The sequence below is a fragment of the Delphinapterus leucas genome, chromosome 20 (assembly GCF_059928025.1).
Source record: "Delphinapterus leucas isolate spDelLeu-1000000601 "Yukka" chromosome 20, BTC_Dleu_Yukka2, whole genome shotgun sequence".
In the NCBI taxonomy this organism is placed as follows: domain Eukaryota; kingdom Metazoa; phylum Chordata; class Mammalia; order Artiodactyla; family Monodontidae; genus Delphinapterus; species Delphinapterus leucas.
In genome coordinates this window covers 18,748,642-18,764,155 of record NC_143148.1, presented here as the reverse complement: position 1 = coordinate 18,764,155, position 15,514 = coordinate 18,748,642, and the positions used below count along the sequence as shown (strand labels likewise).

The following is a 15,514-nucleotide window of genomic DNA, read 5'->3' as shown; positions in this document are numbered from 1 at the left end:
AAAATCTCATTTTCATTGCCCTAGTAGAAAAGAGACTGACTTTATTGACAAAGACGACTGAAAATTGCTTGAGCGCTCCAGTAACCAGTCTGCGTTGAAGCAGAGAGACAGTCTGGCGGAGACCAGCTCCCTGCTCCCCCGTGCAGCTCTGCCCAGCCCTGAGTCTGTGGCACATGCAGACCAGACTGAAGGGAGCCTGCTGACACCCTCACGGGCAGCCCCACTCCACCTCCACACCCAGCCTGCTGGTGCCTTTCTTGGACCCCAACCATAAATCAACATGAATTCAGGACAGCTCTGCCAGAAAGCAAACTCTTAGACTGATTCAGGGACCCGGGGGTCAGGCCTGAGTTAGCTGGAGAAGGCAAATGTCCTGCTTCCCACTGGAGTGTTCTGTGGCTTGACTGCACATCCCAGGTCGGCCACTAGATGTCACCACCATTGATTCTTGTCCTTACTCCCAGGTGCTGGTATAAGACAGAGTCCAGGGACCAAGGGAACTCTACAGCATTCCATCACCGCCAGGACTGCAGGGCTGCTTTAGGTCCTCTGACAGTCTGAGCTCCTCGTGGGCCTCTCCTAAACCAATTAGCAGCTCAGACCCAAAACAGCTGAGCTGAAAGTTAAGCAAACCCCAACTCTGAGAATAGACACCCCCTGCTCTTTCTCCAATTCTTCCTGGTCACTATCAGTTGTGTATCCTTCTAGTTTATTCTGGCCCTCAATAAGAAACAAATTAATATGTGTGCCTCGTAGTACCAGAGATTTTAGATGTCAGTGTGCTGCTGAAATGATGTAGGTCTGTGGCTTTTAGCAGAGAATGAATGACAAATGGATAATTTATGATGATTCTTGAGACCTGAACTATAATTATGAAGTATTTCTAGGTGTACATTCAGATGCAAAGTGTAAGGAACCTAGCGCTAATATTAATTTATTACTGACAGCAGTATATATAATAATATATCATGTCTTTTAATCTTACATTCCTTCTAACTTACATCAAGCAATCTTTTCATTCATTAATAAAATCAAGCCTTGCCATTATTCTTAATGATGAAGTCCCCTTTTGAACCCAGAGGACTCCTATAATTAAACTCTGTACTTCCATGTACCAGACATTTGAAGCTAAAAAAAGAGGATAAACTGAACTTCTTGTCTTACAGGCAGGATGAAAACGTCAGAAAGATGCAGCCTAACTGCCCACAGTCCCACAGGAGCTAAATAGAAAGTCAGGGAAAATTTTTGTGTTTATCTTCTCCACTCACACCACCACATCCTTTTCTTTTCCCCTTTTAGTCCCCTGCCTTCTCTGACCCTTCCACAATCTTTCCTTTCTTGTGTGTTTTTTTTTAATTGAAGTATAGTTGATTTACAACGTCATGTTAGTCTCAGGTGTACAGCACAGTGATTCAGTTATACATATATACATACATATATTCTTTTTCAGATTCTTTTCCCTTATAAGTTATTACAAAATATTGAGTATAGTTTGCTGTGCTATACAGTAGGTCCTTGATGGTTATCTACTTTATATATAGTAGTGAGTATATGTTAATCCCATCCTCCTGATTTATCTCTCCCCTCCCCCCTTCTTCTTTGGGAACTATAAGTTTGTTTTCTATGTCTGTGGGTGTATTAATCTTTCCTTTTTTGAGGCAGCATATCCAAAGAATATTTTTTAAAGGTCACGATAAAAATTACAACTAAAAGAAATGCAGGTTAACATGTCTCCTCCAATTCTCTGTGCTGTGCCAAAAACCTACATGATTAGTCCCTTCAAAAGAAATCTAACCTAATCCTATTACACCAAAGATGAGGTGTCCTTCACGAGTATCATGTCCGGGAACAAGTTGGTCTTCTCCACAAGTTTCAACAGGTTAATGTTTCATTCAGTTTATAACCAGTCATTGCCTTGGCAACTTATTCACTGCACTGTACTGAATGTTCCCCAAATTTAAACAGTGCTATGGTTTAAGTTGTCAAGCACACACCATGTATTATCAGGCAACCTGGTCACTTTAGAAGATACAGACCCATGACACTTGTAGAAGTGAAACCTTTAAGCTCATCAGCTAATTACTGATCCCAAAATAGAATAATGAGATGTGTGGAGATAAGCATTCAGTTATCTGGGTCATCTCTCATCTGGAGACAAAATCTGATTCCACTGCGTAGGTACTGGATAACTGAGTAAGCAAGTTTCCTACCTATAATGCTAAATCTTAATATGATTGGTTAATTAAATCATGACAAATGACATTCTGTGGCAAGTGGAAGGTGCTTAAAAGAGATTCGGTGAGATATCCACAAGTTCAGTGGAACTATACCTGAATGTCTTTGTATTCCACTGACCTAAAAACGTTTACTGCAATTTTCTGGAGACCTTCTGTGTAGGAAAGAGAAATACTGAAGTTTTGCTCCACTGGCTTTTTGAAGTTGCCTAGGTTTTTCTATTGGATTCTGTGTCTTATACCTTCTCTGTCTTCAGGAATGAAGGTCTTAATTCTTTTATTAACATCCCTATCTGCCTGTAATGGTTTCTTCTTATTGATTCTGTCTCTTCCAGTTACTTAAGTGTAGGGAAGAGGAGGGTCAGTCAGCAGTGGTTATGTCATGGTGCGGTAACAAACAGCTCCAAAACCTCAGTGAGGTTTATATATATTCATTGTGGGTCAGCTAGGGGCTCAGCTCATCACCACCACTCTAAAATGTGGGCTGACAGGGTGGCCACCATTTCAAACATTGCTGGTTATCAAGCCAGCAGGGAAAGGGCACTCTGGAGGGCACTGCCCTGGCAAATAACCGTTCCAGGATGGAAGTGGCACCCCTCACTTCTTCACACAATTCATTAGCCAACACCAGTCAGAGGCCACACCTCTGAGCCAGGAAGAGGGCCAGGAAGTTTTGTCTAACCTTGTGCTGGAAGAGGTACATTGCAAAATAGCTGGTGAATATTAGAAAAGATAGCCACAGGAAGTTCAGACAGAGATATACTTAACCTCTCACTTGTTTTAGAACTCCCTTATTTTCCCTAGATTATAGTTTCTCCACTTTGTTTTTGCACTCTGCTCTGGTAAAATAATTCTCTGATTCCTGTTCTGTCAACTTTCATATACATGGACATTACAGTTAAGACAGTACTAAAGAAAAGCCTCTCTTCAGGTAGCTTTAAACAAGGATTGTTTGTGTCAGTAGCTCAAGAAGAAAAAAGAAATTTGCACATTAATTGTTTGTTCTCACATTCTACCTTTTATGTATTTCTGGTTTTCCTCAATTTTTTTCCTTCCACCCTTCCATGCTAGTCTCCTGCTCAGTCGCTTTTATTGAAAAAAATTATTCAACCCTTTATTTTTCCTTCTTCTTAGCTATTTGGTCCAATTGGCAAGGAATTCTGTGGAATAGCAGAATTCTAAATTTGCTGGTTTCCCAACCCCCCAAATTCAGGTGAATTTGTATCCTGAGATATTTACTGTATCTCAGGAATTACTGACCTCTCTGAACAATGACAAGGTTTTGTTGGATCTTTCTCCCACTTGATAATTGAGAGTCCAGCCTGCTGCAAAGGTCTCTAAGGACACCTGGAAGTCCCCGAGAGATACAGGCATAACTCATTTTATTGTGCTTCATTTTTCCTTCTTAATGAACCTTGCAGATATTGCATTTTTTGCAAATTGAAGGTTTGTGACAACCCTGCATCAAGCCAGTCTATCAGTGCCATTTTTTTCAACAGCATTTGCTCATTTCACGTCTCTGCATCCCATTTTGGTAGTTGTCAAAATATTTCAAACCTTTTCATTATTATTATGTTCGTTATAGTGACCTATGACCTTTGATGTTATTCTTGCAAAAAGATTATGAATGTGAAGGCTCAGGTGATGGTTAGCATATTTTAGCAATGAAGTATTTTTTAATTAAGGCATGTATGCTGTTTTTTAGACATAATGCTATTACACACTTAAGAGATTACAGTAGGGTGTAAACAAAACTTTTATATGCACTGAGTAACCAATTGATGTCAAATTCATGTGACTCGCTTTATGGCAGAGAGAACCAAATCCACAATCTCTCCCAGGTATGCCCGTATCTCAATGAACAAGTCCATTACTATGACTGGAATCTTCAGTTTTACTCCCTTCCTACTGTTCACGGCCCACATGCTCAGTCCGGATCCAAGCACCCTGCTGTGTAGTTCCCAATACACCAAGCCTGTCCAGCATTCCTGAAGTTGGGTGGAACGCTTAACTAACATTGCATTTTACTCTGTCAGCAGGGGGATGGAAACAGGACTGCTTATAAAGCTGGCATGTATGTCATAAAACAGATCCAAATGACCAACACCATGGTGCCCTCAGAGGACTGAGGTTGTGCTACCAGGTGAAGCAAGCTACCAAGTCTGGTCCTACAACTCTCAGGATGACTTATTTCCCTCAAAATCCTCAATCTCTCCAGCAAATAGATTTCCCAGGGCCAGCTCTGCCCCTCACCAGGCACACTTGAAGTCCAGCCATGAACCTAGGTAGCACCTCTACATTTTAGCCAAGAACCCCACAAAAAAGTATAGCCCAACCAAAAGCTGTAACAAATTCAGAAGCATAGGGCTGTAAAGAATGTCAACGCCCACTGCTGAGAGCCAATGAGGGAAAGGAAACCTAGCCCACAGCAGGTTTGGGCGACGTGGGGAGACTCCAAAGTGAGCACTCACTGACTCCTAGACCCAACGGCCACTCAGAAGGCCACGCTTGGGCCGTGGCAGCCCAACAACCCGCGCCTTAACCTCACCCAGGAGCCGGGGATTGCAGTGAGCTGGCAGGGTATCCTCTTTGCGCCCGCCCAGCCGGCGTCCCGAGATGCCCATGGGCGGGGCCTGAGCATCGCCCCGCCCCCTCCGCCCGCCACTCGGGTCACCTGACCTGCCCGCGGCTCACGTGATCCGTACCAAGCGCCGCCATTTTGGAGCTCCGGATGAGGAGGGAAAAGCGGGGGTAAAGAGGGAAAAGAGCAGGGAGAGAGGTGGGCGAGGACGAGGGTGAGGGCACGGCCCGGCTCCTAGCCGGCCAAAGGAGGCTCGCGGAAGCAGCAGCCGCCGCCCGACCGCAGGTACCGCGCCCCGGGGCCGCCCCTCCGCCCGCTGTTAGCGGCGCCGCCGGCCATGTGCGTCCTCCCCTCAGGCCTCTACCGGCGCCGGCTTCCTCCTCAGCCGGCAAACACCGGCCCGATGCTGGCCACATGCCCCAAGTTCCTTGTCCCTTTTCAGTCCTCTGTGCCGCCCACAGCAAGGCCTGTGGAGACCCCGGGCTTGCCCTGCACCTTGGGGGTGGGGGGTGGGGGGGGGAACCTGCCGCTGCCCGCGTACTCACCAGCCTGGCCCGCAGGCAGGCCCGCCGGGTGTCGCTTCCCTCCCCTTTGCACGTGTGAAACCGCTTAGGCCTGTTGGGATGGAGCGAACGACGGTGTCCTCACCGCGTCTGTTGATTACTTTTCTCAACCCGTATCTCCCAAGCCACTGATGGGTGTAGGAAAAGCTAGTACATAGACGCCGTTCTGGTGTTCTGCACCTATTTCGAACCTCCTCCATGAAGTGGCCTCCCCAGAGATCACGGAGATCATTGGGAAAAGCTCCCACCGTGTAAGACTTGGGGGCATCCGTAGTGAATGGTTTGTGTGTGGAAGGCCTGGACGATTAATTAGGCAGAGGCCACCATCCCACCCCGTAGGCGATCTTTTTAGTACTGCAGTGGGCTGTAATTTGCTGCCAGTCTGCATCTCTCCTATCCGGCAATTACTGGATTTATCAGTAATTGAATTTGTTCTTTGAGTTTGTACTTTCTTCAGTACTCTGCTCTGATTCAGTGTATGGGTTGCATTACTGATTAAAAGAGAAAGCCTGGCCCTTCATTTCTTTACTTCACTAACTCGTTTAAAATTAATTTCAGGGGAAAGCCAAATACGTGCTTTCTGCCCTGGCAGTAAACTATTTACTTAACCATAATCGATAAAGTTGCATTCTAGGTGAAATGAATACCATTCTTTGATCTTTTAGATTCATTCTAGGTAGTATAAGAAACAGTAGCAAAGAAATGTAGGACCAGGGCAGGAAAGTGCCTTAGAAGATACATGGGTCAGTCCACTGTGCTTTATCTTTCATGATGCCGTTCAGTTGTAGAACTGCTGGAAGTTTGCAGTCACCCTTTAGATTGTAGTTCTGGTTAAGATTAAAATGGCAATATACAATTTATTGTTTCTTATTTATTAGAAAGTGTTATTAGTAAAACCAATAGTATTTTGAGTTAATTAGATAAATTCTGAGCCAAAACATAAAATGCACAATTATTGGAGAAGTTTCCAGAGCTATTTTTTCTAACTGGTGCAAAATCCTGAAATCTGCTTGTTAGGTAAATTAAGTAAATTTGCGTCACGTAATGGGTTGCGTGGACATTCCTCTGAATTTCTTTTTGACATGCAATATTGGGCAGTTTTTCACTGTCAGAAAAAAAAAAATCATTACTTTGTTTCACCAAGAAAGAGAAATGTTTGATACTATATACTTTCGTTCTTGGCCACAGCTGGATTTTGAAGATCGATCCAGGGGACTGTATCAATTTCAGGAATTGACTTGAAAGACACAGGCTCTGCCACTTAACAGCCATGTAACCTTGGGTAAGTCACTTAAACTGCACTGAGTGTTTCCTTATTTGTAGAATTGTGTAACACCCACCTAGCCTGTCCCAAAGACTTAATGAAGCTCAAACATACATGTTTGATACTGCCTAGCTGTAAGAGGCTGTTGCTCTCTTCATTATTTATACTTTATACATTTTTTTGTTCACACTGAGAATTAAGAGGAGAATTGGTGTATTGAGAAAGGATGGATTTAGAATCAGATAGGCTTGGATTCCAGTTCTTAAACTAGCTATTACTTTGCATCTGTGAACCTCAGATTCCTTATCTGCAAATAAAGAGGCCAGTATTACCAGGAATTTCATGAGTAATACACAGAATCTACACTGGCACTACTCTCTGGTCTGTGAGCACCTCAAGGGCAAGGGTTCCCTCTTCCTTATTTTGGTAGTCTCCCGCACATTGCTTGGCACGTTATAGGTGCTCAGTAAATGTTAAATCTGAATATTGGTTAACATTAGTTAGACCTTGTGTCTTAATTGCAGCTGTGAAATTCAAATATTCTCTCAGGCTAGATGCCAGCTAAGAAATTTTATACTATGAAATTCATATACTTTGATATTTGCACTTGGTTTTTTCTTGGTGGACAATTAATAATTAAGCTAAGGAGATTTTAATTCAAGTAAATTACAGCTGATGTCAGTAAGATAAATCTATAAATAACGTGTAAGCAGTTTCAAGGTAACTTTTTATAGACAGTTTATAGGACAGGAACATGAAAGTTCATCCAGCACAACTCTTGTTTTACATCTGTAGAATGTAAAATGCTCAGAAACAGTGACTTGCCTAAGGTCACACAGCTGAGGTTCCTCTAGGAGAGGGACCCATGAGCTATGTCCCCTGCCTTCTTTTGGCTGGAGCAAAATGAACATTTTATATTTTACAATTACGATAATATGGAAGAATGAGGAATTGGCCGTTACTTCTATAACACAATTTTTTTCTAATTGGAAAGAACAAATTCTTAGTCTGAAAGAAAAGGTTCTTTATATAACATACTGAACTGTCTTTGTACGTTCACAGAAAATTACGGCCTTTCTCTAGTTCTACCCAAGCCCCCATGAATTGTTTAACTTGATTTTACATATGATAACCATACTGCTGTAACTGAAAGGAACTAATTAGATGTACAAATAAACCAAATGGCAAATTGTAAGGAAATAAAGACAGCTGAAATAATTTGGCTCTATTTTTGGGAAAGACATTAATTATAAGCTTTTGCCTATGGGATTCCGTTGTTTAGGGAAGACTTGAGACTCAGTGGAGAAGGTTGTAGAACTTTTCTGGCTTGGGATACAACTTTTATTTATTTATTTATTTATTTATTTATAACAATTTGATATATTTGGTCGAATGTTATGTCTAAAGATTCCAAACGAGAAAACCCGTGTTTTGCTGATGCCTATAGTCTTTCCTCATCCTAGTAAACCTTATTGTTCAGCCATACTGATCTTTTCACTAATCCCTAGATAGCATGCTTATTCTCGCTTCTGAAAATCTAATGTTATGGCTGCTTTCTTGTCAGCAAATTCCAAGAAAGCAAAATGGCACTCTCAGATTAGGATAATTCAGAGAGGATGTATTTACAAAGATACTTATAAAGGTGTAGGATTTGTATAGGCAAACCACAGGAATAATTCTGTCATCTGGAGCTAGCAGCATCAGGAGAAGGGAGAGTCCTGTAGAATAGCCTGCCTGGAGAGAATGGCCTTTTGTTGAGGAACACAGCCACTTCAAGGTGACCTAGAGGGAGGAAACCAGGGAAATGAATGTCTTGATCTCCCTTTGCTGCCTTCGTATCTCCTGTCATGGCTCCCCATTGGCATAACTCAACCAGAGGGCATGGGAGCCTAATGATGTAATCCCTCCTGGGATAGAGAGCAGAGTGGAAAAGAAGAGACAGCCCAGAGGGGCAAACGGGTGACGTCCAGCATGCTCTTCTTTTGGAATACAGTGTGCATCTTACCTCTTCAAAAAGCCTTTTCTTCCCTCCCTAGACCAAAATGAGCTCTTCAGTCTCTGTTAGGATTTGGTCATTGGATGTTGCCTTCTGACTATTTTACCTTGTGTACAGCTGGGTTATTTTAAAACTGTTAATTCTTTTTAACTTCTAAATATGTTAGTCTTATCCACTTAACTCAGTTTTAAACTCTGTGAGTATTATAAATTTAAAATTTTTTCAATTCTTCTTGGTACTTGGCTTGATGCCTTGTACAAAATGTTTTTTTTTAATAAATTTATTTGGGCTTCCCTGGTGGCGCAGTGGTTGAGAGTCCGCCTGCCGATGCAGGGGACACGGGTTCGTGCCCTAGTCCGGGAAGATCCCACATGCCGCAGAGCGGCTGGGCCTGTGAGCCATGGCCGCTGAGCCTGCGCGTCCGGAGCCTGTGCTTCGCAATGGGAGAGGCCACAACAGTGAAAGGATCGCGTACCGCAAAAAATAATAATAATAATTAATAAATTTATTTGTTTATTTTTGGCTGCGTTGGTTCTTCGTTGATGCACGGGGGCATTCTCTAGTTGCAGCGAGCAGGGGCTACTCTTCATTGCGGTGCACAGACTTCTCATCGCGGTGGCTTCCCTTGTTGTGGAGCATGGGCTCTAGGCGCACGAGCTTCAGTGGTTGTGGCATGCAGACTCAGCAGTTGTGGCTCACGGGCTCTAGAGCGCGGGCTCAGTAGCTGTGGCGCACGGGCTTAGTTGCTCTGCAGCATGTGGGATCTTCCCGGACCAGGGATCAAACCCATGTCCCCTGCATTGGCAGGCAGATTCTTAACCACTGTGCCACGAGGGAAGTCCTTTAACTTTTTATTTTAAAAATTTTTAAACATTTACACAAGTAGAAAGAATAATATAATGAACTCCTAGATGCTCATGATTCCAGCTAGAAAATTTGCTGTTCTTATTTTATATCCTCAACCTGTTCACTCGCCCCCACTCCCCCTTGGTAATTTTTTTTTTTTTTTTTTAGGTTTCATTCACCTTGATCTCTTCTTGGAGGGCATGGATAGTATGCAGATTATCATAATCCAGGTTGTCGGCAATCTTGAGCCACTAGGATTGAATCTGTACTCCTTATTTTTATCTCTTTTATTATTCAAATTTTACTTCACAGCATGTAATCCCATATGTATTCAACACACACACACATACACGCACACGCACGTTGGTGGCCTAAGTGAAATTTTGGTGAAAAATTTGAGTTGGCCAATATTCAACTTAACTTCCTCTCTGTGTATACTTTATTATGAGCTGTTTATCTAACCTTTTTTAACAAAGCCTTTTGTTTTAATGAGACTTGTGCATTGACTTTGCCATGTGGACCCCAAATGGTTTTTCAGGTGTTTCTTGATGTATTTTATGTTGTCATATCTGTTTTATAGGTGCCGTTTCCGTACTTATCCTCAAATGTATGCAGCCTCTAAAATGAGATACTTACATAAATGTTCAGGGAAAATTGGAGCATCTGCTGCAGATTTCCATTAGCTCTTAATGCCTGAGCAGACACAGCTTTAAAATCTGAATGTTTTGTCAGATTCTTTTGTATTAGCCTTTTTCGTGAGATAAGATGAACTCCTCTTCTTCATTTTGCTTTCTTTTTAAGGTACACACTGAAATATCCACGGGGAGCAAATTTGCACTGCTCTGACTCCCTCCTATTATGTCATTAAATAGAAGAAGGATAATGAGTCACCTTTGTAACCCTGTGGGTGTGCAAAGTCTGTTGAGCAAATATTCACTGGTTAACCTCCAGATTATCAGTCAGCCTACGTGGATGTCACATTTCATGGGAAGGAGACCTTCCATCTATAGTAGTGCACCAAATCTTATGTAAGAAATTAAATGTTCAGGGATTCCTATTAGCTATTAAATATTTAAGAAATTTGCATTTAACAATTGAAAGAAATAAAGCCTTAAGTGAATGACCCTAGAGGGAAATCAGTAATCACAAGAAGAGCCAAAGCTTCCCTTGGCCTAAAAATGTGGAATTCTCGGGCAGTAAGGTGACTTATGAAGTCACAAAGGGTTTTTCTAAAGAAACAAATTGTTTCCCCCACTGGTCCCTTCTTTAGTAACTTGAGGTTGAGTGTAGAGATTTAAAAACATTTCTGTACTTCCTACTTGAGAAAGGTGTAAAGGAGCTAGTCTTTTGAGGTAATGCCATCAGGTTGTTTAGGGGAGACAGTGGCTAAAGGGCCACTGGCCTTGGGGAGCTGGCATAGCTGTCATTGTTGTAATGGCTGTGGAATGCATTCCCTGCTGGGAGTGCAGCTACAAGTGGAAGAGAAAAAAGCTGATCGCACAGAGCAGGGTATCAGGACAGAGGGAAGAAGTAGTACTAAAGAAGCTGAGAGTAAAACGTTTACCTTTTTGCATGACATGGATCTGGGTATAGAAAAGTTAGTGTGCCACAAAGAGTAGAAAATAAGAGAGGAAAATCCATAACTGCTCTCAGTTGATGTGGGAGAACTGGGCCTGCAGCTAGCCAGAGCACTGGTGAGGTCTTGCAGGAGTTTAGGTATGATCTTGGCAGTGGCTAAAGGGCCCCTATATGTTGATTCAGCCATTTGAGGGAAGAGGAGCCATGATTCGCCTCCTGAAGAGAATTCCGAGCCTGTGACTGAGGTTTAAGAACAGTATGATCTTTGGTCTATAGCTGGTGCCACTAGAAATTTTGCTGGCATTTATTGAATGTTGTGAGTAAGATTCCAGAATGCACCTAAAATGTGGAAAAACAAAACTTGTTGCTGGAAAAAAGCCTAAACTTAAAAACGTGATCCAGGTCAACAAATTAATCTCACTTTAAGCCAAAGGAAATGTTTGAAATGAAAGTACTGCCAAGAGATAGAGTGTTCAAGATTTAGGCTGAAAGATAAGCATTTTATGTTAATGACTTCCTCAGCCATAACACATTACTACAACCTACAGATAACCTGTAGGAAATGACTTTTTTAAGGCCTCTGTGCTTTTTTAGACCTATAGCACGACTAGGATATCAATTTTTTCCTTCTCCGAAACCCCTTTCCCTTTCAGAAAAAAAAAATGTATGTGTGTATGAGTAATAGTTGACCACTAATGTGACCTCTAGAAAAAACCACAGCATAGTTTGTGGTTTATCTTCAGGAAAATAAATCAAAGGAAGTAAAAGAAGGAACTGGATCATTGCTTTTATTTAGTTTCATTTGCATAATACGTCTCAAAATACACTGTTCCCTTTACAATAGGTTACATGCCCATATTTTCACAATTCCAAAGATCTAGGGAGAAAAAAAAAACATGCTTTTAGTAATAAAACCACAATTATATTTGGTGCAAGAAGTTGTCTCCCAAGAATTGTATCAGTCATGTGTTGGCTTTACAGAATAATATTTCATAATAACTTGAGGTGGTTCCACATGCCCTGGGAATGGCTGTATTCCTTTGATAATGGAATAGCAGTCTTTTTTTTTTTCTTTTCTGGCATTGTGCAAAAGAGAAGGAGTACTGATTAGGTCCAGCTAGATGTCTAGGGGAAAGAAAGTGAAGAAAAAAGGAGATGTAGATTGTTAAAAGTCATTTCCAAAGAAAGAAATGAAGGATGGAAACACCTCAATCATCAGTCTTGATAGGGGACAGCATTCCAAAGAAAAATTGTAAGCAATTTAAGTCTCTGTTGAGGATAGCCAGGTGTATTGATATGGAACTCCCAGGTTAGAAAATACTTAGATTAGCTTAAATCTAAGAGTAGTTTAGATTTCCTGAATTATATGCCTGTAATGATACTGTAACCTGGTGATTCTTTCTGTCATACATTCTCCTTTTTAGATATGGAAGAAAGCAGCAGTGTCGCCATGTTGGTGCCAGGTATTGGGAAACAGGAAGCTATGTTGACTGCCAAAACTGTCATCAGTTCATCACTGGAAGTTGATGAAAAAAGAAAAGCTAAAACAGATCCATTAATCCATGTTATTCAGAAGTTAAGCAAGATAGTGGAACATGAAAAGTCACAAAAATGTCTTTTAATTGGCAAAAAACGGTCACGTTCAAGTGCTGCAACACACTCTCTTGAAAGTCAAGAATCTTGTGAGATTCCAGCTAAAGTAACCCAGTCACCTGCTGCTGATAATAGAAGGGCTGAGATGTCACAAATACATTTTACCCCTGACTCTCTTGCCCAGAACGATGGGAAGGCTATGTCTTACCAGTGTAGCCTTTGTAAGTTTCTGTCATCATCTTTTTCTGTGTTAAAAGATCATATCAAGCAGCACGGTCAGCAGAATGAAGTGATACTAATGTGCGCAGAGTGCCATATTACATCTAAAAGCCAAGAGGAACTTGAAGCTCATGTGGTAAATGACCACGAAAACGATGCCAACAGTCACACTCAATCCAAAGCCCAGCAATGCGTAAGCCCCACCACCTCTTTGTGTCAGAGAACCTCAGGAAGAAATAATGAAACCATTCCTGACATCCCAGTCAGTGTGGACAGCCCACAGACTCATACCATCCAAACGGCATCTGTGGCAGAAATGGGTAGGAGGAAGTGGTATGCCTATGAACAGTATGGCATGTATCGATGCTTGTTTTGTAGTTACACTTGTGGCCAGCAGAGAATGTTGAAAACACATGCTTGGAAACATGCTGGGGAGGTTGATTGCTCCTATCCAATATTTGAAAATGAAAATGAGCCCCTAGGCTTGCTGGATTCTTCCGTGGCCGCTGCACCTGGTGGGGTCCACGCAGTAGTCATTGCAATTGGAGACAATGAACTGAGTATCCACAACGGGCCGACAGTACAAGTGCAGATTTGCAGCTCAGAGTCATTATCATCTTCATCTCCTTTAGAACAGAGTGTGGAAGGGGGTGTTCATCTAAGTCAATCAGTTACCCTTGACCCTAATGAGGAAGAAATGCCGGAGGTGATTTCGGACGCAGAGGAGAACCTGGTTGCTGATAGCCTACTTTCGTCAGCACAGAAAATCATTAGCAGTAGCCCAAATAAGAAAGGTCATGTTAACGTGATAGTGGAGCGTCTGCCAAGTGCTGAAGAGACTCTTCCGCAGAAACATTTCCTCATGAATGCTGAAATTGAAGAGGGGAAAAACCTGAGCCAGACAGAAGCCAAGATTGCATGTGAAGGAAGAGATGAAGTCTATCATGCTGATAAATGCACTGTCGATATTGGGGGGCTGATCATAGGCTGGAGCAATACAGAGAAGAAAGACAGTGAGTTAATAAATAAAGGACTGGCTACTGATGAGAATGCCCCACCAGGCCGAAGAAGGACAAATTCTGAGTCTCTCAGACTACACTCATTAGCTGCAGAAGCCCTGGTCACCATGCCTATAAGAGCTGCAGAGCTAACACGAGCCAACCTTGGGCACTACGGGAACATAAAGCTCTTAGATCCAGACACTGGACAAAGGCAAGTAGATGGTACATTGGCAGCGTATTCTAAAATGATGTCACCACTTAAAAGCTCTTCGGAGGGATTGACTAGTTTCAACCAAAGCAACTCTACCTTAGTAGCACTCCCAGAGGGTAGGCAGGAATTGTCAGATGGGCAAGTTAAGACAGGCATCAGCATGTCCTTACTCACCGTGATTGAAAAATTAAGGGAAAGGACAGACCAAAACGCTTCCGATGATGACATTTTGAAAGAATTGCAGGATAATGCCCAGTGCCAACCCAGCAGTGATACAAGTTTGTCAGGAAGCAACGTCGTGGAGTACATCCCAAACGCTGACCGGCCCTACCGCTGCCGCCTGTGTCACTATGCCAGCGGTAACAAGGGCTACATCAAGCAGCACTTGCGAGTCCATCGACAGAGACAGCCCTATCAGTGTCCTATCTGTGAGCACATAGCTGACAACAGCAAAGACCTGGAGAGCCACATGATCAACCACTGTAAAACAAGAATATACCAGTGCAAGCAGTGTGAAGAATCCTTCCATTATAAGGTAAGCATTGGTTCATGAAATCATTCGGAGAACCTTAGAATTTTAGAGCATGGAGGGAGCTTTGTAGACACAGTCCACCCACCTCGTTTTATAGGTAAGGAAACTGAGCCCCAGAAAAGTTTGGTAATCTGCCCATGGGATCCCAACTAATTAGTATTAAAGTTGGGACTGAAGGCTGGGTTGTCTGGTGTAGGACTTTTTCCCCCTGCCTGCCGCCTCCTTAACAGGCCCTGTTTTTATTGGTTTAGTGTTTCCAAGTGTATATCTTTTTTAAAGTGTGTTGATTTTAAAGTGCAAGGGAATTACAAGGGATGTACAGTGGAGGAACATTGTACACTCATTTGACTTACACAAATTTAACCCTATGTGATCGATGCAAAAAAATACCTATTTTTCATCTTACGTGGCCCCAGAATGCAAGTCATTCACTTCAGCTGCTACACAACCAACCAACAGTGATTTGTATCCTTGCACAAGCAAAAATGGACTGTATGGGACTTAATGAAAGACAGCACAGTGGAAATAGAGCCATGTATGTTATATTTTATGGGAAGTTTACAGTACCTTCAAGTACCGTGATTTTCATTTTAAGTGCTACCTAAAACCAACAACCAGTATGAAAATACTGTTTTTGTAAAGGCAACTTGTGTTCATTGAATCATTGGTTTAGAACTTTTCTTCAATATGCCAGTTGACTGTTTGCGGGGGAAAAAAGTGTATTGTAAAGGGCTAACTGGGATGTCGACTTTTTTCTCAGTTTAGCCAGAGTTGGGGTCCAGCTGGTAGTAAACAGGTAAGCAGGTATTAAAAAGCCTTTGATTCTGAGATTCACTGCCTCTTGGATTGCTCTCATGAAATTCTGGCCACTGGACAAGTAGCCATTCAAATGGGCT

At 42.3% G+C, this 15,514-nt stretch overlaps 1 protein-coding gene across 13 annotated transcripts in view; it reads left to right on the top strand.

Annotated features, from left to right (window-relative positions):
• Positions 1-4,924: 4,924 nt before the first annotated feature.
• Positions 4,925-15,514, top strand: part of ZNF507 (zinc finger protein 507) — a 47,138-nt gene continuing 36,548 nt past the window's right edge. For 5 of the 13 annotated variants that reach the window (XR_016390949.1, XR_016390948.1, XM_089902957.1 and 2 more), the window contains exons 1-4: positions 4,925-5,100; positions 6,567-6,660; positions 9,653-10,512; positions 12,487-14,621. Coding sequence is in view for 10 of the 13 variants with exons in the window: in XM_089902957.1 (XP_089759083.1) it covers positions 12,489-14,621 (2,133 nt within the window). In the remaining 3 variants the exon portion in view is untranslated. Of the gene's footprint in view, positions 5,101-5,503; positions 5,630-6,566; positions 6,661-9,652; positions 10,513-12,486; positions 14,622-15,514 lie in introns of all 13 variants that reach the window. The other 8 variants (XM_022585869.2, XM_089902958.1, XM_022585873.2 and 5 more) reach the window with 8 other exon arrangements.